Raw genomic sequence first — 26,955 nt, 5'->3', positions numbered from 1 at the left:
CACTGTGATAGAGTATGTTATATCTCACTAGTACTTCTATATATCTAAAAAAAAAACTTGGTTCAGTTTAATTACATCTAAATCAACAGACTAATAAATAGATTAAACAGGTAAAATATCCCATTGTGCTGCCATCTAGTGTTTGAAGTCTGCATTCTGCGGCCCACATTGGCCCCTGCCTGAGTTGTGATGTCACAGTACCTATTAGTCTGGGCTCAAACAGACACGAATCTGATCCAGTCACACTAATTCCTCCCTCGCCTATGCACTCATTCCAATAAGCATTTTCCAAAACTGTGTGGTTCAGAGAGGTTGCATCAGTGAGTGTAAGAACTGTTTAAAACATCAAATCACTCTTCCAAAGTGAACTGTTGCTTTAATGTGAGGAATGCTGCTAAACCACAGGGATTGGCTCCTGCCACCAGACTGCTTTCCTCACAGATTAGATTTCAGTGGGAGAGAAATGCAAAGAACAGTGTGTACTACAGCTTGTGCCAGTGATGTTGACAGAGCTGAAGATGGATGTGAAGAGAGGAAAGGTCAAAGCTATTTTCATGCATCACGAATAAGCATGATAAACAGATGATCTGGTTCTAAACAGTGCAAACAGTAGGTCTTGCCCACACGTCCATCCAGCCTACCTGTGGGTTGTCCTCCATGACACAGCGGATCTTCTCCACCACGTCGATGCGGCGCTGTCGGTGCAGGGCGTTGATCAGCTTGGCCAGGTTGGCGTCACTGTCCCGGATGGTCCAGTGCTGCAGCGCAGCGTACGCCCGCTCGTGGTCTGACGAGTACCCATTGGAGAAGGCGGCCACCTCCCTCTCAGTGGCGTTGGCCAGGGACTGATAGATATCTATCCACTGGGTGCCCACCTGAGCTGCCACCAGCTTCAGAATATCCACCCCTGAGAGGTGGAAGAGAAAGAAAAGTTAGAGAATCCAAGCTAAAAGGTGAAAGAAGAGGGCTTAACCACTAATCACCCATTCAATATTACAAAGGAAAGAAAATGGGACTCAGATGATGATGGTTTCCTCTTATTTGGAGAATGTAGGCCAGTCGCTTTAAGCTGTGGTAACTGAAAGCAGCAGCAAACAAATTACCTCCAACTAATGGAGCCCTCATGCTCTACACAATACACCATTGTTCTCTTTTTCAATTCCACTGAACATCTATATGATGTGTGTAAGAGAGTGTGTCCAGAATTATGTTCTTTCACCATACGCATCTTCTGTCATCATCTTGTTGGTTTGTTTACTATGATGAATATAGCCGTAACCTCAATCTCAAAATTAAAGACACTGATGCATTGATAGTCCTGCTGTTTTTTAAACTCGTGCCGTGGTTGAAACACATAGACCTTCACTAGCCAGGTCAGTGTCAAAAGACTCAAAGAATCCATGGAGTTATATCTTGGTGATGCTGGAGCTTGACCCACACTGGAGACTAAAAGTCAAGATATCTTAGCCTCTGCTGCGCTAATTTTGTCAGTCAGAGGACTGGAACAGACCTACTGGATGGACTGCCATCGAACTTGGTACATATATCCACTGTTGCCCAGAGGGTGACTTTGGTGACTGACTCTTCCCCTAGTGCTACCATGAAGTTGCACTTTGCATTTAATGCAGACTGGTAATTGTTAAGAGACTTGTTTGTTTATAATTGTAATGGCAACAAATTGCACATTCACTGAACTGAATTATCTGGATGATTGAAATCTCAGGACCCTTCCAGGCATAAAGCTCTGCTGCACCACTTGTGTGACATGATGCTTTACCTATCGGGTTATCCAACTAAGTCATGAGGTCAGTGGCACTCAAGGAGCCCAAAGAATCCACACATGGCAACAGATCCACCTCTTACCCGACACCTCAACTTTCCACACACATGCTCAGGATAGCACATACACTACTTGGGTTGAAGCAAGAGGCAGCATGTCATGCCATCAGTCTTGGATCTCCCAGGATCGGCTGGGGCATTCTCTTCTTTAAGTATGTAGACACACACCTGCTGTGTGGTTGGAAGTGGTGGAATGCACAAACTCATTCATCTTGAAAACTGGCAGCTGTTGAGCCACTACAGGACCTGATTCTCAAAAGCTTTTGCGATTACACCAAACACGTCAAGCTGGATCTTGTTCTGATCGATGTCAGTGGAGAGTGTTTGGAGATTTATCCTCTAGTAAATCACTCAAGCAACAGTCCACCCTAAAACTGAATTCACACACACGGTGGAAGAGCTGAACATTCCCAGTGCTACATGATTTATCAGTATGTTTCTTTTTTTGCTTACATTTTGTTCACACCACTGTCTTTCACAGGAAACCAGGACTTGTAAACAGAAGTCACATGGACTCACAAGTGTTTTGATGTGTAACCAGTGCAGGAAGTCAAGGACCAGGGAGCAGTGAAAACAAATACTTTAAACATGATGGACTGATAGACCTGTCTACACTTGTTCTCTGGTTCTCATTCCACCTAAGTATAAGAAATACCAGAGACGAATGCTTTTAGCTTTGATGGTCTTTTTATGAGGAACTGCTGACTATCAGTGGACAATACATATCGATTTAGATATTCTCATAAATCTACATGGAGTTACATGGAGCAAGGTCCATATTTATAGGAAGTATACCCCATGTACACTTAGCCACTTAATGTGTTTTGGGCAGGTCAGATAACCATCCGCTATCAAAAAGCTGATTGTAAATGTAACCAAGAACCATTAGAAACAGACTAAAATCTGATTGCATCCATCTCTCCGAGACTCTTGAGTTATCTTTACTCATTCCAGGTGTAAGTACATCTCTAAGAGGTCTGTGAAAATAGTCACTTATTTAACCACCCCCTACTTACTCAGGGTCTGTGCCCTGGGATAATGGCAGGTGAAGTGGCACAGAAATTACACTGACATTAGTCAGTCCTGTCACATATAAAGCAACAGGAAGAAAGCAGCTCCAAGGATTTCAACACATATTGTTGTAGCATTTATCTGATTGCTGATCAGTGCAAACACTGCATGAAATGTGTGCTTGAGAGTTGATAAGGATGGGAGAAGGAGCAGCATGAGTGTGAGCCAGGGTACGCAAGGAAAACCTTTGTTTCTGCTGGTTTATGAAAAGGTGTTAGCTAAAGGTAGCTGCGCTGTTATAGCTGGAACTCAGCTGCTTAAATGCATAAATTATTCTTTTGGACAGTTACCAAATCACATTACTGCCACCTTCTATACTGTGACAGCTAATTTTATTGCTTGGCTTTTTAGTTGTGGCAATTAAACCAGTCACTCAGTGATTACAAAGTTAGAAAGTTACTTTAACTTGTGCTCTGTGCTAGTTGACACAACTAGCTGGTCCTTTGCACCTGGCTGAGTTATTTTTTGACTTTTCTCAATATCTACATTTTTACAGTGTTATCCTGACACTGATTTACATTTGATGGATTGCAATCACATTTGTGATCTGGCTAAAAGTCACAGATATACAGAATGTGGCAAATTATAAATGAAAGTCATAAGTAAATTGCATCTGGATTTAATCAGGTAAACAGAGCCTAAGCACAGGTAATCAGTGCCACCTGTCTTTTTCATTTGCCCCAAGAGTGTGAACTCACCCTCACTGCAGCAGGCATCTGGTGCACTTTTAGTCTGTAGTTTTTGGGTTAAGTTACTCACATCCACATGTAGTCTGTTATGGATGTATTTCTTCTGACTTACAAACATTAACCTTGAGTTTTGCAACCTGTTAGCATACGTCCACCCTGTTCTGCTTGCCCTTTAACTGCCAGCACTTTTATAACAACATGGACAGAAAGTGGCCTCTAAGGCGCCTTTATAAACGTAGAAACAGCTGTGGTTTTTAAAGGAGCACACATGACCTGGATTGGTTTTGTCTAGTCAAGTAGCCACAGCTGTGCAGGCAGTCACAGCTGCATCTTGTCACTGGAGCCATGTAAATTCAGTGCATTTAAGCTAGGATGCTTTGTAAAATTTTTAGTATGTGATGATTTTCAGAAATTTATTTTCTCTGATTTTAACTGTATCTGTGTCTCAAATGGTCTCACCTTGTACTGTTCAATCTCTTTGGTCACGCACACACACACACACACACACACACACACACACACACACACACACACACACACACACACACACACACACACACACACACACATCAATGCTTGCCGTTTCTCTCCAGCCATGAATACTGATTCTTCATGAGCAGCTCTCCCCCTCAGACGTTCTGCTGCCTGTTCACACACTCTCTGCTCCACTTCCTCCCTGACTGTTATGTGATTTGACAATGACTTGGCTGGAAATATAAACGCTGACTCATCTGTTTGTCGAGCAAAAATATAAAAACTCAGTTGCTTTGTGTGTCACAGAAAAGGCGATGCACGTGCGCTCTCATATGCATTATCCAACTTTTGCTTGATGCCATGTCCTCCACTGAGTCACACATGACGCTTAATGATGATTAGTGATTGATATGCAAAATATTCATATCAACATTGTCATATTCATTTCACCAGTGTTCATTATGCTTTTTCCCATTCTGCAAATTCATGAAACCATATTTTACCCACTGAAGCTTTCTGTGGCCCACTGAACTGCCATTACACTTCCAGAGCATCAATACAGAATTAATTCCATCACTTTTGATAAGCATCATGTTGATCCCCGATTAATGCTTAGTGTAGCAAACATGCTAAGTGCATAAATCTAGGATGAGAGAGAGAGATTAAATGGATGTAAGCCACTGGTAGTAATTCATGGCTCGACACACACACTCAGGCACACTCACGTGTACAAATGTACACACAGAGAGACATGCAAGCACACACAAGCTGAGAGGCAAGTATAAATAAACATGTGAAGTCTGCACACATGCTTACACAGAAACCCTGACATGTCACACACATTTCATGAATGCAGCAACACACTACCCTTCACACTCTCCTCTTACAAACCCTCACATGATACCTCACTATGTAGTGGTGGGTTAACCTCAGCCTTACCTAAACCTAATTCTTATTGTAAAACCTTTGACACAAGTGGTAAACCTAAATTGACCTTCCCATCAACTATTACCCTAAAACTAAATAACCCAAAACCAGAGTTGAACTAATCCCAAGATAACCCTCTGCAGAGGTGAAAAACACCTTAATTTGACCTCATTCTGCAAAGCATCCCCACCCAAAATGGATTAAAACTCAAAGGTAAAGAACACTTACATGTACACAAACACATACACACACAATAACCTACGTGTGCTCAAGATTAATATACTCGAGTGAATCCCTCCGGGACCCAGAGGACCTCGCGTGCAGGCCCTCTAAGTCGAGGGCCTGTCGACTCTCATCCACAACACACAGCGACAGAAGAGAAATCCCCCTGCTCTGCATGCCTCACTGCTAGCTGACCACATTTAAATGACCTATATAAGTCTCGTGATGATTCACTATGTCAGCCAGCGGATGTGTTTATGTGATTGCATGGGGAAGTAGTAGGATGAACTGTGCCTATTTGTGTGTATTAGAGTGTGTGCACTTGTCCTGTAAAACGTGCAGACTTGTAAGCTCTCTGAGCCATAAAAAACTGGAACGCCAAACAGCAGCTATTTGCTGTTAGTTGCTGGCATTTATTCAAACAGACATGTTTTGTCAAACTGTCATACAAGGCACGATACAGCTCCCCAGAAGGGACAAACTGTGAAAAACTGAAAAATAAATAAATTGGTGCATCACTAGAGGCAACTGTCATTTCTGCATATATTACAGCACATAATGAGACACTGTTTTTGTTACCATTTGTTGTGTTGGAAAGGAACACAAAAGTGCTATTTCCTGTCCTAGCCCCATGATGAGCTGAAGATGACGCATTTATTTGGTAGTGTGTGTGTGTGTGAATGGGTGAATGTGGTATGTGTTGTAAAGCGCTATATAAATGCAGTCCATTTACCATTTGCTAATTGCTTTATATTTTCCATCAGCACAGTAAAACTAAAGAGAGCCCCAAACAGAAGGAAGCAGTTTTCTTGGCTTGTCCTGTTGCAAAGTAACTATCAACAGCTTCTGGTGGTCTGAGCTCAGGGTGCTAAACATTGTAATCAGCAAGTTCTTCCTATTGAAAACAATAAGAAAGGGATGTAAGCACTCCGTAGAGAAGCAGCACAGCTATCGACATCAACAGTCATTCAGAGTCTGATGTGCTTGTGTGAACTGGTTTTCAATATGCTGAATCACTCTGTTTCTTTGATATGTACAATTAAGGCTTCGTTCAACAAAAGTACAACTTTGATAATCATTTTTTACTTTTAAGGCATTTATCAAGAAATAAGACCACGTCTGCAACCATTCTAGCGGCTCCATTAAGCTAACAATGCTAGGGTTGAAAATGTTACTATTCTAATATTTAGCAGCAACTATTGTTGCCATCTTAGTTTTGCACATTACCATCCAACACTGACACTGCATTTAGCAGTAAACACAAAGTACAGCTATGGGAATGTCATTGGTTTTGCACAATATTTCAATGTGGACCAAAGTAAAACTCAGAAACTGTTTGCAATCAATTCATCAATTCATATGGATAAAAAAAAAATAAAATTAGAATGAATAAGGAAACACCTTGTTTTAAAAAATACCCATATACGTGTGCACTATTCATGAATCTATCTCAATTGCAATGACAGCATTACATGATGGATCAACTGAAGAAAAACCTTTATCATGTTTTTTTATGTTTGCCTGATGATAAAGCAAACACACACTTGTGACACACTGCTGATGCCCTTTCTCCACAGTTTTCCAAAACCAACCAGGGAAAACCCTCAAGCCCACCTCTAACTACAACACTGAACTCCCTGTTTGGCTTATCAGCAACAGCCCATCTGTTAACCTCAGGTCACTGATCTGTAGCATCCCAACAAGAATGCATTTCTCCTCAGTAAGCAGTATCACATTCACCTCTCCTCTTCCCTTTTAATTACTGCCAGTTAACTGCTGTTCACAACCTAAGAGCAAAGCAGAATAAGCAGGCACTGCATGTCAGTTTGGATTACACATGCTACAAGGAAAAATGTTCCTTTCTTTATCAGCAACTACAGTTAAAGTCTGAGACACTTGAGCGCCAACTGCTCTAGTAGACCTCCTGTGTTATCAACAACAGGCAACTTTGGTTTTATCAGGAACCAGGTTTAGGACACAATGGCAGCAGACTAAACAAGATATGCCAGGCCTCCTTAGCCACAGCCTGGGTCCTGCCACTGGGACATGCCTCCCCAAGGAGGTATGTAGCAAGCACCCTAATGAAAAGTCCAAACTAGCTCAAGTGACTCATTTCAACTGAACAGAGCAGCATTCAGCTACCCACGGAGGGAATCCCCCTTCAATCACTTGTATCCGAGTCTCATGCTTTTGGTCATTACCCCAAAACTTATAAACCTCCCCTTCTCATTCACCTTCACCAGGAAAAATGCTCCTCACTTTCTCAACAACACCAGCTGATGTAGGAGACAGCTGATCCCCAGCTGCTTTACTTTTTATTAATTTGTTTATTTCCACAAGACAGCTTTGGTTGGTTTTGGTTGAACGGGCATTCATCCACCCATTTCCTTCCACATCACAGTGGGAGAAGACAAAGTCAAATAGCTGGGCCATGTCCTCCAGCTCTTCCAAGAGGATACAGAGGCATTTCCAGATGGGACATGCAATCCCTCCAGTTGTTCTGGGTCTACCCTTACATGACCTTCCATTTTGATATACCCAAAAATCCTCTAAAGGAAGGCATCTCAGAGGCCTACTCAGATTCCACAAGCACTTCAAGTGGTTGCTCATGACCACATGGTCATATGGTATATTGCTCCCTCATCACCACAACAGTTTGGTAACAGTGTCAGTATTATTGTTGATGCTGCAACAATCCTTCAGTCAATCTCTTGTTCCATCTTGCCCTCCCTCATGAGAAAGACCCCACAAACTCCTTTAGTTGGGGCAGTGACCCAATTCATTGTTTTTAGGGAGCTAGGCAGCTGCTAAACTTAAGCTATATGTGACCTTTGCAGAAGGTTTTTTGAACAAATTGAGCAGCTTCAAACAATTCAGTTCAGGATTTTGGATCAGTTCAGCAACTTTTTAAACCTGACCACAATGACAATGACACTGCATTCTGGCTGGTAGCATAAGTGTTGAGTGTAAGATTTGTCAGGAACACAGATGAAACACTGGTTATTCTGATTTAAGCAATAATGAGGTTTTGTTCAAATCAAACACTGAAATGAGAACTTTTACAGTGAAGAAAAAACAATGGATCCAGCAAGTATTCTCACCCTGTTATTGTGTGTAACATGATGTGAAGCAGGGTGCTGTGTGCATCAGCATCTTTAAAAATACCATTCCATTAATCACATCACATAGTCCTCTCACATTCATTCCAATTTGGGAACACACAACGTTAAACTGATGAAATGTGTGTGTGGCTTTGTGAGAGCACAACAGGCGTTGTATAGTACCTCCAAAGAGGCAACAACCCCCCCAACCCACCCCCCCACCCCCAAGCCCTGCTCTTCACAATCAAACCCAGGTTGAACTGAGAGCAGGCTACCTCGGCCCACCCTGGTACTGCACGCCGCAGTATATTCTAACACGTGGCTCCCCGCTGGGCTTGGATGTGGAACTTGGCATCATTAACAGTGTAGATGCTTAACGAGGGAGGATGGTGGGCAGGTAGAATGTTGTTTTCCTTCATGTTTTCCTCTACAATCTGCATCTTACTTTGGAAATGTATGTTGTAAATAATATGGCTGGTGACCACACCAGGCACAACCTGCTTCTAGCTGATGTTCTCTTAAAGGACCATTATGCTGTTTTTCCATGTTTATGACCAATAACTACAAACTGCATACACATTACTGCTGATTATTTTCCAAAGTATACCATGAGGTTTTGGACTGAACCAATGGTTTTATTCATTTCCTGAGGAGTTAAAATCAATTTGGAGACATTTTAAAACTTAAAAAAAAAAAAAAAAAAGATACAGTTTCATTTCATTTCAAAGGTCATCCTTAGTTTGTTGCATTTTTCTTTGTTTTATAATGTTTTACATCTATAACTAAAGATTGTGGCTGTTCATTGATTGATAGGTTTAAAACATTCAATGGTGGGGCTGTTGTAGCCAGTTGTAAAATTTACTGGTAAGTACTGCGATGATGTTAAAATAAGAGTAATATGGCACAATTTTTTAGAGGCAAGATGAAATAAAAGCATAGATTATTGTCTCAAAATTATTAAGAGAAAATGTGCTTGACCTTTCTTAAGACCCACGCCTGTACAAGGAGTTTTGCTGCAGCTCAAAGCAAGGCGCTGTGTTGGCCGATTGAATACATGCACGTGTTTACTTTGTAACATCATCATAATGTATTTCTACTGTTTACATTGTAATCATTGTGATGAAGGCTAAAATTGTTGCCACCATGATAACTTGGTGTTTTGGCATCTGATAACGCTTAAAACTCATGGATATGTGACTCAAACAGGACTTCCTGGATCATATTTTATGTCCCTGGTACATTAAATGACATGCTCCCACCAGTGCAACCCTCTGAGCTGTTTTAACACAAGACTGTTTTCGGTCTGAAACCCCACTTAGTCACGATTATGCAGTATAGTTAACAGGCTAAAACATGAAAAACCACCAGCATGGTCCATTAAGGCTACAGTATGCTTCAATCAAATCTATTTATATCTGTTTCTAACAACCACATTTGAAGGCAGAGCAAAAAGCTTGTGGTCATAGCCTCCTCTGGGCTGCATCTTAATGTCTTCTCAGTCTCTCTACAACAATTCTATGTTTTTGTGTGTCTTTGGAGTTGGAGATAAGGGAGCACACTCTCTGACTGTCTCTCCTTGAAGGCACCATACTGTACAAACACAAAGTGACAAAGTAGTTGTGGTGAAAACCAAAAAAAGAGAGCTTGAAACAGAAGGTGACACCCCACCTGCTGTTCCATCTCTGCTGACCTGAGCAATCACTGTGTGAAGTGGGCATGGTCACTGGATTGTTTCAGTAAGTTACTAAATTTGATTAAATTTGATTCAAACACTGTTAGACAATCTGACAAGCATTTGTTGGAAGCTTACTGGTGCATTTACTGTTCTCTTTGACTGTAGAGTAGCAAAAAGCAACATAATACATACATAACACTATAAGTGACAAAGTGGCATGGTCGTCTGTGCTGAGGACAAACATTTAGGCCAACGGTGATAACAGCAGCATGGTCCGCTTAATGTAGCCGCAAGCTGACCTTTATACAGCATTTTTGTGATTCCCTTTTATTTAATTTGACTGCTGCACCCTTGTTTCAGATAAACAAATACAGTTTTCAGATCCTATGCAATAAACATCTGGCCCATGGCCCTGGAAAGCCCCATTCAGCCCTGCTGTGGTGGAGTAGCAGTTTTCACTACTTCCTGACCGGCTCTGTGCAAATGCCAAGTACTGTATGTGTGTGATCTGTGCTTTGACGTTTCCCTTCTCTTTTTTCCTTTATTGCCAGTGTGTTTTAACTGCTCTAGTAAAGGGGCATTACAACCTTCAAGGGGAGCCAGCCACGCACCTTGGAAGGATTAAGAAGCTGTTCTGTTTTATGTTCCAGAGAGTAAATAGTGGTGTAAAATGGCTATTTGGGTTGCATGTGCATACATACATCTCCACGTAAATACATGCACATGGGTGCAAGATTGCTCATCCAATCAAGAGAACACACATGCACACAATAGACACACAAGCGCGCGCGCACACACACACACAGAAATGTAAAAAGGTCAGTTTAAAGTTTTAAAGCTTTAAAGGCTTCATCACTGATCGTCACACAGATCTGGGTTTCATCTCAGCATGTTTTCAATATTTACCCATACAGGCAGCCTGAAGTATTAAATGTCCACAAAATAATAAAAAAAAATGCTGTGTTTCAAATACTTACAGCTATGTTTCCATGGTCTTGACAAGTGGTTGGCTGTGGTCGTGCGAACAGTTTTTTCTTTGAGGTAGAGACAGCAGTAACGGTGCCTGGCTGTGCCACAAAACCTCTGAGGGAGGATGGCTGTGCGTATAAAGTGTTACACTTTGACTACACCATCTGCTTAACAAAAGCAGCACATCATCAGTGCAACAGCTTTAGCTCTTTCTCAGTGCTTAAAGACTAAACATGTTCAGCCACAGTACTGTCAAAACCAAATTAATAAACTGATGAGATTCTGTACCACTGGACACTGAAAACTGCTACTATTTCTACCAAAAGCCAACAGTGGTTTCTTTTAATGATGACCGAGATCTTTGCCTAATCATAACCATCTTAACCTCACCTAAGGAGGCCACTGGTAGTGCCATGTGTGGAACAGACCTATTTTGACTTAAATAAAACACTTAAGTTACATCACATACAGTAACATACTTATTTTAAGCCATGATTTTTTTGTTTTGTGAAATAAAAAAGCAAACTGTGAGCATTTTACATTAACCACGTGAGGATGAATGTCTGGTCCGGACAGTGGCAATCAGATTTTATGTGTAACTACATGCAATCTATGACTTGGTGAAAACCTGCCCTTACATTTTTTTGATGCCAGTGTTATTTCCTTGTCTCTCTTACAATCTCCATCCCTGTCTTTGTCAGCCAACTTCAGTTTCTTGACTAACTGCGGCTCAGTAACAGCAGGGAAGCCCCTGTGTGGTTAGCCAGTAACTGTACAATACTACATTTCCCCCTGTCCAACTCGCAACCTCCACCCCCCACGTAGAAACAATTCCTGCGCCATCTCCCTCTCTCTCTTCATTTCCCTCTATCTATATATGTCTTTGTCGCCCTGTAAGAGACCCGATTGACCCACTAATGTGCCTTGCCAAACAACAACCCTGATGCAGCTGAAACCAGATTATTCCAGTTCTCTGTGGTCTGGCGCAGAGGGAGCAGAGAGAGGGTAGCGGGTGGCTCAGCTTTATCATAGCACACACACACATACAGAGTTTCAAAGTGGATAGTGGAGTGCCTCAAGCAGGAGGTATCCCCTGGGTTTGGGTCTCTTTCAGTGTGAAATCAAGAGCTCAACTATGGGGCAAAATGTACTCGACCTGTTGATAGCCACACTGCCAATAGCTGGGAGCTAAAGAGGAGTGTGGAGGGTAACCAGTAATAGAGATGTGAAATCCAGAATTTAAACAGCAAGTATCAGGCAGACGAAATAAAATGAGGCAGAGAGCACTAAAAAATGGGGTCGAGATAGCTAAAACTGAAGCAAAAGCAAGGCAAATAAATGAGGAGGCCTCCAAAGGAGATAAGTAAGATAAGAAAATGCTAAGAAAGCTACAGTGAATGAAATAAGAAAAGAAGACACAAAGACTGAGGAAGAGGAAATGAAGGAAATAAAAGGAGAGAGAAGAGACAAAGGAAGAGGAAAGCAACTGGGAGTAAGGAGAGAACATAAGGGAGATGAGGACAGGAAGGAGACACCAAGATGAAACTGAAGAACTGAGAGCAGAAAAGCAGTGTGTGTGTGTGTGTGTGTGTGTGTGTGTGTGTGTGTGTGTGTGTGTGTGTGTGTGTGTGTGTGTGTGTGTGCCCGCGTGCGTATGTGTGCGTATGTGGGTGTGTGTGGGATGTGGATAGTGACAACAGTGTGGTATTACAACAGGGCCACATCCCTGCTTTATGAATCCCTGCCTTCCACACCATGTGCTGTGGAGCAGAATTCATTACTGTTGGTGAGATACCCACATCAACAGATGGTTCTACACGGCTCAGAAGCAGTTACCTGTCCTGAGATTCCAAAACCAACACTGCAGAGCCGTGATAAGACATATTTTCTGAGGGCATATCATAGTCTTGCAAACAGCTGAGCAGAATAGTAGACTTGTTACCCCCATCAGTTTTGTTTTACAACTTAATTGCTAGACTCAACACATTCCAACCCAATTGAACAGACATAATAGATATTTTGAAGCATCATCACCAAAACAAGAAATGAAAGAAAATATTTTGGAATAACATTGTTCATGCTCCAAAGACTTCTAGAGAGAATATGTGCCAAGAAGCACTGAAGCTCTTTATGTTGGTTTTTCTTGTAATCTGCCATCCATTTGTGTGGCAAAGCAGTTTTGTCCAATTTTTCACGAGAGGCATTCTTGTTAAAATTACAGATAAAGCGGGCTTACCCTGTCCATTGGAGTAGTAGATCCACTTCTCTTTGACCTGTGCTGGAGGTGCAGGTTTCTTCTGAATCGCCTTCTCCATGATGCTACTAGGGTCCTGCATGGGGCCCTTCTTCAGCACGCGAGAGCTCCGTTTCACGCTGCAGACCACAATCACCACCAGCACCAGCAGGAGCAGCAGCACTATCATCCAGGGGAGGTGCTCATTGATGTCAAAGTCATTGTGGGTGCTTGGCCTTGGGGAACCCCTGCGAGTGGGCCTGTAGTAGCTGGAGACCCCACCTCCACCGCCTCCACTCCCCTGCCCGGCTACCTTGTTAATACCCGTCCCAACCCTGACTATCTCTGCACCTTCCACACCCTCCATTGCCCTCTTGCTGGGGCCTGGCACAGTGTCAGAATTGGGTAGCCCCTGCTGGGGCTCACGGTCCATCAGTTGCTTGTGAACTGGGAGTGGTGGAGTCCGTGGGGGATCATGATTTGGTGGGCTGGGAGTGTGAGGCTGGCTGAGTAGTCGCTCCTCTGTACGACTGGCTTCCCCGCCTGAGTTACCCCTCAGTTGAATGGCTGCTGACTGTCTGTAGGTGTCTGTGAGGAGAGACCAAAGGATTGATGGAGATGAAGATAGAGCAAGCAAGAAGAAGAGAGATGAGAGAGAACAAAGAGAGCAAAGAGACAAGAGAGTACAGAAGTAAGAGATGAGAGACAACACAGATAGAGAGAGGGAATTAAATTCACTCACTTGAGAGATTTGCTTAACCCAGACAATGAAAACAGAAGGCACCATGGGAGGGAATCCTAACACTTTAATCCATGCAAGCAATCTGGCATACAAACAGTAGGAGGAACAACATCCTCCTTCTCCTTTCACTCATCTGCTTCTCCAGCTGACGTCCTCCATCTTTGGGTGGGCAGTGTACTTCAACTGGAGCCAGACCCAGAATGGATTTCTGAGGCTGATACTCATATTTGAGAGTCGAAATTTGATATCAACCAATTTTCAATCAGCCCATTTAACATAAACACTTAACATAATCAAACAATTTTGTATAGGATCCCTTAAATTTGGTTAACAAATAATTTGTGACCAAGAGGTGATCTTATGTTAGGTACTAGTCTTGGAAGAGGAAGGGCATGATGGCAACCCTGCCACAGGGGTGGTAGTCACGGTGAGAGATGACCCATGCCTGTACAAGGAGTTAACTGGCCTAGTCAGTCAGTAAAGGCCTAATATTTCTGCAAAGCACCATTCTCTCAAAAGTCATTTGGTCATCATCAGTCAGGTTTCCATCCAAATAATGAGCAAATTTGAACCAAATTTCTTGAAAATCTGCAAGAGAAAAAATTCTATGAATCTACGTTTGCGTCCACTACTATTATGTAGTGGATTGTAACTTTTCCATTTCAGCCGAGCGTGAAATATTTTTCTAATTATTTTGAGTTGTGAACAAATTTTCATTGTTTCCACTCAGGTTCTTTTCATGTGCAAAATTCCAGTGCATTTGTGAAAAGCTAAAATCAGCTGATGTTGTTTATCAGGCTCTGCTCAAAAGTAAAAAGCAAATTGTTCTCAAAGGATCTAAAACTGCCTTTAAAATATGATGTAGCTTTTATGCCAGATGAAGGAGCTTGTATGTTATAGTTGGAAGAGAAATGACTCCTCAAAGCAATTCAGCAAACAGGAAACTGACTGCAACATGCACTGTATACCGGCATTATACTCACAGCAATTGATTTATGATTATGTGCAGTCTTAGATTACACAGAGCTCAGTGTGATCCTTTCTCTTCTTTGTTTCTACCAGTTTCCTGTTGATGTTAATGTACTAGAAGTGAGATTCAGCCTTCAACCTTCAGTTATCAGCAGATAGATGCTAAGTAAGAAATGGATAGACGGATAGGAGCTATGACTGAACAAAGAGCAGCTGTTTATTAATTAAAGGGCAAATTGTTTGTGGGTAACAGAATGATCTGTGGCTTATGAGACTGCACGCACAAACACGAGTGTTGAACTCCATACAAGTGTCCCTCAGCCTAACAAGCTCAGGATCCATTTGCAAATGACAGATTGACTATTGCATTAAATTCCTGAATGACAACTCTCTCTTTGTGAAACTCTAATATGAAGAATTTCCACAATATGTAGAATTTTGTGAAACCAAGTGAGCCAGGATTGAAATGAATTATCTTCTGGAGAGGTATTTGATTAGAGTGTGTGTGTTAGCATCACTCTAAATCATCAGCGGAAATGTTGGTGCATTCTGTCAGCTGCAAACAAAGTACGACCTGCCTTCACTCCTTCCACCACACTGAGGCTGAGCTGTGCTCCACCTCGTAATCTCACAGCAGATGAGCTCTGCATTGCTCATCCCACAGTCTGCTCGATTAAGCTTAAGCTAGGGCAAATCTGATCAGACTTTGGCTTCAATTGCAGGAATAATTTGAAAAAAACTTCAGAAGGAGAATTAAGAGTTTGGTCAAATGGGTTTCACAACCACATCAATCTGTCGACTGTTGAAATGAAAAGAACAAATGGGATTGTTCTGTTTGACATAAATAACAGCAGGGACAGTGTTATTCAGGCATGGGAACAAACTGTAATGGTCAGTCGATATCAGTGCGTCATTAACCTCTATTGATTATTGATATGACTGCTGCCACTGCTCTGCTGCTCTCTCTCTGCCTGTGTACTGCTGCTAATGGGATTGGTGTTTTATAATGATGAGCTCACAAATGGGCTGCTGCTTTTTAGGATTGTCACTTGGATGCGTGTTAATCCCGCTCATCCTCTTATCAGCAGACAGGTACACAGGTGCAGGTCTAATCCCTAAATTTAGGCTCATGTTTTGGCTGGCAGCAAGAAGTCTAACATATAAAGTCAACTTTTTAGAGTAGCACAGAAGACTTCAGGGGATTTAATGAATGGATCAATCAGCTGCAGTGGAAATCCTCAGCCTTTAAGCAACAGTGATTGTGTATATATTACTATATTACTATATATTACTATATTCTACAAGTAATATGAAGGTGTCTAAATACACAGTAACTAAAGATTCACAAAGATGATATTCTCATATTGAATGCTGATAATCTCAGTACCTTAAACTATGTAATGTGCAAGTTTGACCAAGGGATTATCTCTCTTTATACTATACTTCTCTGCTATACTTTTCTTAAGTGCAATTTTATCATTCCAAGTATCAACATACTTTGAAACAAAAAGTCACCGATGAAGAATAAAGGTCTGTTCTCTCTTTTTCTATCTGTGCTGACATCAACACACCAGTTTCTCCACCCTTAGTCATGATAAATGTGTCTTTACCAGCATTGTGCTGTCTCCAGTCCAGTTAAGTCATTTTCAAGGTACTGGTATCTCATTTTTTGGACCCAGTTTATATATATAGTTAAACATTCACAGCAAATTCTTTTCTGGGCATCTGTGGTTGCTAGGAGATTTGTGATGCTGTTTCAAAGCCTCTTTACGTCTAGTGAATTATATTAAGTGACATATAGTGAATACAGTAAGGCCTTAATCACCGCTGTTATTGTTGAGTAAAGACATTTAGACATTTGGTGCTCTACAACTCTTTCTCTGCTCCTTTTCCAGGGCAGTCCTTCCCATCCTCTCCACTGGCAGTAAAAGGCCGATGAAAAATAACAGTCTTGAGTGCATAACACCCACACCCGCCCACCCCCACTCTCCCCTTACAGCACAGACAGGGTCAAATTAACTGGCTGAGAATCCATTGATCCAATGCCAACACAAACAGTGGTGTCAGTATTATGGATGTGGGTGTCTACATGGGGAGGAGGGGTATACTGGCTATGGATGGTGGACTGTGAGAAATGACTGGCTGACTGACTGAGACAGGACTGATGTAAAAACAGAAAGAGGTGACATGGGATGAGGTCAGACTGAGAAGAGGGGGACAAAAGAAAAGGGTGGTATTTTTCATATTCTCTGATCTCAAGGTAAGGTGAGAGGGAGAAAGAAAAAAGGAAGGTGACGGAGAAAACAGAAATACCCATAACTCCTCCTGACCACAAATAGTAACATTCCTGAGATAGGGAGCTGCCACCAGTTTGTTTCCATGCCCACGAATCTCCTTCATTGCAGGAATTCCCACAAGAAAAAACCTGTGTGTCATTGATGTAATGGTGCTGTAACAACAAGTTTAGCAATTATGCACAAGACGTGTGACTCCACACAAAAATCTTAACGTGAAAAAAAAAACAACATAAAAATCATCTAAAACATCTTTAGCTCTGAAGATTTGAGAAAGAGGTAAGCAGCTAAAAAAATGCTTTTATCAGAACTATAGCTAGATTCATAATGTCTTTGTTCAATCTGTACACAAACAATAGTATGAACCTGCCATTTTTTCTTTTAGGGGTTATTTTATTGTTATGTGTTGTCACTATTTCTCCATGAAATAAGGGTAGGAACCCACACTTTGGCTGGAGCTGCACAAAAGTATTGGGTGAATGGATTAATTGTTTTTGTCTTAAAGGACGAAACCTTGAAAAGCGCAAATTGGCATTTTTACATCTCTTTTTAAAAAATTAGAAACATGATGGTAATTAGTCATCTTTAAATGAGCATGTGCATTTTTGAACTAGGTGTTTCTCCCTGCATGTGCTCTTTCAGTTAAGCTTAGCTAATCGATTCTTCGTATTTACACCCAGAAAGAAAGTTAGTAATAATAGTAATAATAATAACAATAATAAACTTTACATAGCACATTTCCAAAAAAAAGTTTCACAAAGTGCTTTCAAACGAAGGTGTCAATCCTAAGAACAATGAGAACGAGAATCACAGAATAAGCACTAAAACTGGATGAGAGGATCGGTGTAATGTGCTCTAGTTTTCTACCATTTGTTAAAATCCCGCTTGCTGTCCTGCTGTTCACAGCAGGAGTTTTGTCCCCTCTGCCATAATAGAGCTGAATAGAACATCCAGACTAAAATGCAATTGTGACTGAGTTTGGGTGTTTGTGTATGTTAAGTTTGAGAATGGGCTGGTAGTCTAGCTGGAGGAAATTTTGAGCCATCCATTTCTAAATGTCCTCGAGACATAAGTTAAAAAAATTTTAATTGATGCAAGTTAAATTTCTGTATCATCTGCATAAAAATGGAAACTGATGTTGTGTGATCTTCTGAGATGTCCCAACAGCAGCATGGAAATGGTAAACAGAATTGGACCAAGGCCCAAACCCTGAGGAACCCCAAAATTTAGGCTCGAGTCTGATATAGAACGATCATTCCCAGGACTTTGGTGGAAAAAGGTTAGAGATAGGTCTAAAATTATTAGAGCAATTTGAATTTAGCCCAGGTGTCAGGGGTTGAACAAGATGATTTCTGAAATAGTGGTGCACAGTACCACAGAATAGGAAGCTAAAATGTTCAGGACAAAATACAAATTGTGTTAAAAACTTTTTTAAAATATCAAGTAGGGACAATGTCCAGAGGACAGGAGGACGGGTTCATTCTGTTAATAATTTCTAAAGGTGTAGGTTGAGAAACAGGGCTGAACAGAACAAAGAGAACAAGTGTTAGGTCTAGCGGGTAAACAAACTGATGAGGGATCTATGGGTGAGGTAATAATGAGGAAGATTCTTTGATTTAAAAAGTTTAAGGACTAGCTTTTTTACAACAATTTTTAAGAATATATGTTTTAGAGTACAAAGATTTCATTTATCCACACGTGTTTAGTTTTTCTGGTTTTAAATGGTGCATTTTCATCAAGGGTACATTTGCAGATGATATTGATTTTTTTTAGATGCTCAGCCACTGATAATGAGGGCTCTACCTCACAAGAGATAGTGTTAAAAGCTTTCCTAAAATTATTTGCAGGATAGAATCAAGAACTCTAGACCAGGGGTTCCCAGACTTTTCCATGCCATGGCCCCCCCAAACAGCATTAGCTTCTAGCCGGCGACCCCCTTTACAAACCCACCAACAATGCTACAAAATATGTAAAGAAACATCAACTTTTAGAATGATTTTCTTACTTTTATTCACTATTCAATAATTATTACATTTGTTTAGCATAAGAATATTAACGAACATGTTTTAAACACTGTATTATATTCCCACTGAATAATGAACTTTTCAACAAACTGTTGACAGACAAGAACAGAACAAAAGAAATCAAACCTCTCTCAATTGTGTGTGTGTTCACTATTCAATAATTATTACATTTGTTTAGCATAAGAATATTATTAACTAACATGTTCTGCTTTTTTTCTTTTTTTTCTTAACTTCCCTCTAATTTTCTGAGGCCCCCCTAGCGCCCCCTGGCGGCCCCCACTTTGAAAACCACTGCTCTAGACTGTAACTGCAAGCTGCTTAAATAAGGAGGTAAAACCATCTTAAAGCATAAGATAAAACGCAACCAAGAGTATGGTCCTGACAATGAGTGGGCCGAGTCAGTGAAAGAGATACATTTGTCAGAGGTGCAGCGGACATGAATATTAAAAACAAATACACTTAGAATTAAAACCATGTTATATCTAGATAGGATTATTGATTGTAGCTCTTAGAATTCATTTTTGATGGCAAAAGATTTTTTTTGTGGGGGCTGTACATTAGAAAGCACTGACACTGGGTTTTCTGCTGGAATACTACTGAAAGAAAGACATATTTTTTCTGAAGAAAACACCTACCCCCACCCTCCCCTACCCAAGCTTCAAGGAGCATCCTCAGGTTGATTCTATTATCAGAAAAATGTCCAGATCTTGAGATAAAATGCAATCATTACAAACAAATGACTTCTACCTGTACCAGAGATTTTACATTAGTGGCCTTGTTCTGCATGTATTTGGCACTTTGGCATGGGGGAGTCGTGTGTTGGCAGAGAATGTGAATGAGATTAGATGGTGTGACCATACGGTGAGAAAGATGACTTGCTGAGCACTTAATCCTTCTTATGCTGGTCACAACAGGAAGAGTGCTTTTAAAATCACAGAAAAGGCCAGCAGGATGCTCACTGTAGTAAAACAGGCTTTTCTGAGGAGAAGTGTGGAAAGGGTCATGCTGAGGTGTGTGTCAGAGAGAATTCAAAGCTATAAAATGGATAAAATTAGAAACAAGCAGCTTTGTTCCTTTCTTATTTAGATGAATGTTGTCCAATTTGTAGAAGTCCTACTTTGTGCAGAAATCATCAAAATTGCTGATGAAATAACACCTTGCTGCCAAACAGAAATTTTACAGCAACTGGTGTCAACTAAAAAGACGACTAAAATGTTCAAAGATTAGGAAAGAGTAAGAGTTGAAAGTATAAAGAGTAGGGATAGGCCAGACTTTACACAGTTTTTGCCAGACTTTAGATTGTGTGATTCAATGTCCTGTTGGTTGATCACCTAGACATGACATCATCAGTTCCAACATATACTATTGCTGTGTGGAGGTTGATAAGCACGAGAGCCAGGGATGCTTCCTGGGGTGGGACAGTGGACTCCTAGGCCACCTCTCCAGAGCGATGATCTCAGGTAGAGGTAGGGAAGGAATGCTATCTACTAACTCCTACTGCAGTGCATAGAAGTTGGGGCGTGGTAGCCTTGGTCATTAGTGATGCCACGTTCATCAGATCCATGTGTATCCAAGAGGGGAGGCAAGATTTCTCAGTGTTTACCATTTCGCTACCTTTTCTCCAAGAGCTGATAGAATGCTGCCAGCATCTGACAGTTCCAAGGAGGCCAAACACTCTTGGAGCAGTGACTGCCGCTGGAGGAGATCACTTATAAGACTTGCAATGGAAGAGAACTCAGTCTTAATATTAGAAATTTTATCAGCTATGGTCATCACTGATGAGACCCACAACAAGCCATGTAGCAGTCCAGTTTCTCAGGTGAAAATCCATGATTGGAGGGTTGAGTAAAGTCCATTTAAACTGCAGACATGTATCCTTAAAGACCCTCAACCAGGCAGAGTAAAATGTAAAAATTGCTTAAAATCATCTGTAAAGGTGACCAGGTAGCCTTGCTGCCAGGCTAATAACAACCTAGCTCTGCTATCAGCAGCTCAAGCAGTCCAGTCAGCCACATCCAATTGGCAGCTAAGCTTAACTGAAGATCCAAAAAGCAGATTACTAAAATCTTTTGCCTTGTAAAACATGTACGGCAGGTAAACACAACCAGAATGTTAAACTGTAACTTAAAATGTGTCTTTAAAACTGGATGAAATGTCAATACACGTTCTGGTAGAATAAGCCTATTTTCCAAAATGTTTAAATGTGGGGTTGCAACTGAAATTAACGAGAAAGTACATCCATACTTAAGCTGACTCTTACTAGACTAATTCAGCCCTTTCAGGGGCTAATTTCATTTTTACAAGTCACAAGGAGTAATACGCCACTTGACATCTGAAAAGCCATTTGAAACAATGTTCACAGTAATTAACATACTCAAAATGCAAATATGCCAAAATTAGCTATATTGGAAATAAAGGAGAAGAAACAGGGTCTCTGCTCTCACCTTTGTGTGCAGGTCCAGTCAGTGATGATGATGGATAGGATGAAGAAGTCATGGGTTCCTGTAGAAGCACAGTCTGTGTAGGCACCTGTGGGGTGGTTGTAGGGACTGATGATGAGGAAGAGGGGGCTGTAGAAGGGGGTCCACAGACATTATCTGTATCTCTAGTCCCTGGTGTGAGCAGCACCAGCCCTTGAGCTTGGCAGTCTGTGTGAGTTCGGCACTTCACTGCGCTGGACTCCACACCTGAGAAAGTCCCCCTGGTGCACGGCTTACAGACCACGTCCTCTGTTTCACTGCCCCGCTTCTTCACTCTGGTCCCTGGAGGGCACAGTGAGTAGGGCTTACACCCTGTGCCACCATCCCCTGACAAGAAGCTATTGGGAGGACATGTGCAGAGACGGTCCTGGGTGGCCGTGCAGGACGCTTTCTCAATGAGTCCTGCAGGACATGGAGCCCGACAGCGATGGCATTGCTGGACCCCGTTTTCACCCCTCGTGAAGGTGCCTTCAGGGCAGGGGCTACACTCCCTCACGGCTGTCGGGGAGCAGTGGACGGACACGTAGGTGCCTGCGGGGCACTTGTCGCAGACCAGCTGGGTGCCAGAATCGGGGTCAGTGTGCTGATAGTGGCGGGGAGAGAGAAGGGGCTGGTCAGCTGGGCTGCTTGTGGTCAGAACCCGGGCTGAGATCTCAACCAGCACTGTATACAAGAGCTAAGAAGAGAAGAAAGAGTGGATGTTAAAGATAAAACTAAACACTGGCAATAGTATTTGAAGACATGTTTATTACACCCAACAATACCTTAACCCTGCAGTAACTGAATTTTTTGGGCCACTTGGGGGCAGCAGAAACAAGTTTTGAATACAACATTGACATATCGTCACCTTTTAAGTTGATGGCAAACATCCAGCTGTTACAGAGCAACATTATCAGTTACTTGATTTGGGTCACCTGATGAATCTAAGTTCACTCTCCATTGGGTTATGTTTTTGGTCTCTACCAACTTCTGATGGAAATATAGCTAGTTGCTAACTGTGTTTGTCTGAATTTAGCATTGGCCTGCCATTTGGTGCTGGCAAAAAGCTGGAACTCATTATTGTTCTCCTTCTAGAATAATGTATAGGTCAAAAATGTTGACATTTACAAATGGTTCTACCAATAGTTCTGCAAATATCACAGAAAAGTGGCCATCAGTTATCTTGTGTAAAACGTTAATGCACTTGTAGAATGGTCTAAGAAATGGCTGTTAAGAAACGTTTATCTATAATCCCCCCCAATATTCCCAAATATCCAGTTTTAATAGCAAGATGACAACAATTTGTTAAGACATTGTATCTTGTTCTTGATCAAATTGGTTGGAGGGATGGCTGGATAGGGTGGACAGACAGATGGACTGACAGACAGATGGACAGCTGGCTTCACCGAGGAACAGACAGAAAGACCAAAAGCTCCCCTTCTCAGCCTAACTGAGCCTGTTCACTCTGTTTGCCCAAACTCATTTTTAATATGCCTTTGTACACTGAGGTTACTTTGATGAGATGTGTAGGGAAATGTCTCTTTCAGAAACCCATTTTAATCCAGCGAAATTGAATTTTCCTCACACCCCTGACTCATCCTGCTCCTCGTAAGCTGAGCACCTCACAGGGCACGATCACTTTACAACCACAACTGATATTTTATTTTTCCTGGGGTTTTTTTGTTTGTTTGTTTTCTGTTTTCCAGGCTTCCCTCTCACCTCTGCTGGGAAGCAGACAGCTCACTGTGTTTAGGGGAATAACCCACACATGTCTAAGTTTACACACACACACACACACACACACACACACACACACACACACACACAAAGGGACTGAGTCATGTCAGAGCAATAACATCAGGCAGCCTGACTGATGGAGGACTGTTTCCAGTAATGCTTGAGTGTTGACAGAGCTTTACTATGTAGTTATTATGGCACAGTTTAAACCAGGGCCTTCGCTTACAATCCTTGTGTTAATCCTGTGTTTTGTCTCAACTACTTTAAGCCATGCATGCAACATATGTGTTAAAGTTTTGGTTTGCAGAAACACTTTAACGTTCTCTTTTAATCCTGCCACTTCGTGGCGCCAAAGTCAGAAATGTCGAGATTCTAGACATTGTGTCTTTAAAGAAGTTTATTGAAGAGCTTTTTCATTTACAACTAAAATATACTGGAATATGCATGTTTGTGTTATTTTGGGAAAAGTGTAACAGACATCGCTAATTGTAATGTTGATTCTGCATATTGAGATTTATTATATATTTAAGACGCTTTGTTGTAGACTTATTGCAAAAATTATCGCAAATGATTTTTCTTTCATTTCAGTGAACCTGTGTCCATCTGAATATCACCCTTGGGTGTGACATCGACCTCTACACCCATTATATATGTTGCTACCAAAGTGAAAGGGAAAAAAAAGGCCACCTAGTGAACATGAATTGTTCTGGTTGGTGGTGAAAACTGTGTTTTACGAGCAGCAGGCGAAAGTCGGACTGCAACAATCACCAATGTACTTGAAGCTCTAACGTGTAGTCTGCCATGACTTTATGACTCTTTGACTGCCTGATCTGATACAATGGCCAGCTCGAAAAGCCAAAACTAACATCATATCACCATCAAACATCTTAAAAAGGAAGATGTCTGAAACTTGATGTACATTCACTGCAGCATATAACCGTGATTCCAAAAAAGCTGGGAAGCTGTATAAAAGCACACCATGACAGATGGTAAGAGAGAAACACAGACAAGAATGGACCCAAGTCAGACAAAGTGTGGATCAGTGTGTGTGTGTGTGTGTGTGTGTGTGTGTGTGTGTGTGTGTGTGTGTGTGTGTGTGTGTGTGTGTGTGTGTGTGCAGAACAAACAGACTGGTGGGTTTGAAGTGATGCACTCAGGGGAGAATTTTGCTGATGACGCATGTGAATGTTGGTCATCCATGAGCACTGATCTAAATCTCCCACTGAACAAAAGCTTTAGAGTCATACCAATATAGTGTGTTTGATGTATTCCAGTTATCTGGAGATCCTGTTCGATGGTGGATTAATACATTTTCAAGACATGAAGAAGGAAAGCAGGATCCAAAAAGACATTTCCCACAAACTTCTCTTATCCAAACAGTCAAAGCAGGACAAACTCATGTCATGATTAGTGCTAGTAAGAATAGAGCTGTCCTTTCTTTCACCGCTCCTTTGCCCTTTCACCGCACCACCCATTCAGCTCTTTGTCTTCATTCCCAGAGCCTCATCCATAAACATCAGCGCATGTTCTGGACATGCTGCTCATAACTCAGTTGCGTCAGTGCGTCAATGCATTCATTCACATCAACGTTCAAAGTGTAGAGAACACACGCCACAGTAAATGGGAACATTCTGCTGGTTTCAGGACAAAGGATGGTACCCCCCAGCTCTTTCTGCTTGTTTGTAGAATTTTATCATTAGAACAGCATGCCCTGAACATTACCATAATTGAGGTGTATCACTCACTATTTAATGCGAGGCTGTGGAGGAGAAGGTATGCTGTGGTATTAAACAGAAACTTTCTGATTGCTTAGTATAGGACGCTCATGCCTTCCATGCCGTTACCTACGGTGCTGATTTCTCCTCTTCTGGGGAAGAGATCTCTTTAAAAAATAGCAAGCATCTCCTAAGAGTCAAGAGAAAACAGCTTAATAACTGTTTTTTAGTGACTTAAACCTACTTCTACATGTGCAACTTCATGAACGCACAGCACGTTACATCGAGGCTGCACGTTGTGCACACACATTACCATCAGCATCTCACAACATATTTGTGCCTATAACTGGAAAACTCAACTCAAGAGTGTTTGAGGTAAAACAGGGTGAGTTGGTCTTGGAAGTAAGGCAATTATTTAAAATGAATGAGTAGTAAATGTTATTTAATTTAATTATTAATTAAGCTCAACCATGGGCCATAATCTATATTCTGAGTTGCCCTACTAGACTCAATAAGCAGTGAACTTAATTTAGGTGTTGTTATCTTCTTCCGGGGGAGCTTCACCCAATGCAGTCTCACAAATAACTGAAATATATTTTGATAAGTTGTTCAAGGGTCAGACACAAGTTTGGGCCTCATCCAGTTATTAAATTGGTGATGAGAGGAGGTGCAAGAGGATACCAGCCTCATGTCTGCTAAATATGAAGCTACAGCCAGCAGGTGGTTCGCTTAATTTAGCATCAACTGAAAGCAGGGGGAAACAGCTCGCTGTGTTCACAATCTGCCTGCCAGGTTCCTGAAACCCACCAGTTAACATATTCCATCTCACTTGAGTGATCTGTCCATTTAATACCACAGATTTGGTTTTACCCAGCACAGGCTACATTGAAACAACACTAGTTTAAAGTGTTGTTTAGTTACATATTGACCAGCTGGACTTGTGTGTAATGTTAGCAGCTTAGCAACAGTAACCAAGAAACCCATCCTCTGCAACCCTACACATGGATGTTAATTATTAATGACACAGTGCCATGTCAATATTTAAGTTACACTAATTTATTGTTACTTTGCACAGTGTTTATAAGCCATAATGATTCATGTCACTGGAAATATTTTAGCAAACAGCTGTCTACGCTGAGTCTACCCTCCACTATAACATAGCTAAGCTAATGGAGGACAGGACCACCAATGGAAGGTGAGTGTAAAGGACCCAATTCTGTCTGCAGCTACAGTTCTAAACCAACGAGGATATCACTTCCACGGCTGCTATTAAACTTGTCAGGCAAAGGGTGCAGTCAGCTAATGGCAGAAAACAGATGCTCATGTCTGGTCAGCATGTGTCTTTCTTCAGTCTCTGTGAGCATCCTTCCCTCTCAGACACACACAAACAACCGGTCTTGTGTAACTGCATTTCCAGTTTGCCATTAGGAAAATAAAATGCCAACAAAGACACAAAAAGCAGAAGAGGAAACAAAGTGCAGTGCTGGCACTTTGTCAGTGCATTCCTGCTTGCACACACACACACACACACCTACACACACACACACACACACGCACACACACACACACACACACACACACACACACACACACACACACACACACACATATGTGCACACACACACAGACAACAGGCACTGTCTGAAGTCTTTCTGCACAGCTACCTCTGCCTCTCAGCAATGCATGGATCAATTTCAGTCTCAGCGCTGCCAGCCTTCCTCTTATTATGCCAACTTTGTCTCTATGTCTTGCCGCACTGCCCATAAACTACATCATGTGCCTCGTGCACAGGCCGGAGCCAGTCAGACAGCAGGA

General features: G+C 41.6%; 1 protein-coding gene across 1 annotated transcript in view; it reads right to left on the bottom strand.

Annotated features, from left to right (window-relative positions):
* tnfrsf21 (tumor necrosis factor receptor superfamily, member 21) overlaps positions 1-26,955 on the bottom strand; it is a 44,313-nt gene that overhangs the window by 12,005 nt on the left and 5,353 nt on the right. Inside the window, exons 2-4 of the mRNA XM_070987743.1 lie at positions 21,674-22,385; positions 13,204-13,788; positions 642-907 (exon numbers count right to left, since the gene is read on the bottom strand). Of these exons, the coding sequence (XP_070843844.1) occupies positions 642-907; positions 13,204-13,788; positions 21,674-22,385 (1,563 nt within the window). The remainder of the gene's footprint in view (positions 1-641; positions 908-13,203; positions 13,789-21,673; positions 22,386-26,955) is intronic.

This window comes from Chaetodon trifascialis, chromosome 19 (assembly GCF_039877785.1).
Source record: "Chaetodon trifascialis isolate fChaTrf1 chromosome 19, fChaTrf1.hap1, whole genome shotgun sequence".
Classification (NCBI taxonomy): Eukaryota; Metazoa; Chordata; class Actinopteri; order Chaetodontiformes; family Chaetodontidae; genus Chaetodon; species Chaetodon trifascialis.
Note: the sequence above shows the minus strand (reverse complement) of the source record. Positions and strands in the feature narration are given on the sequence as shown.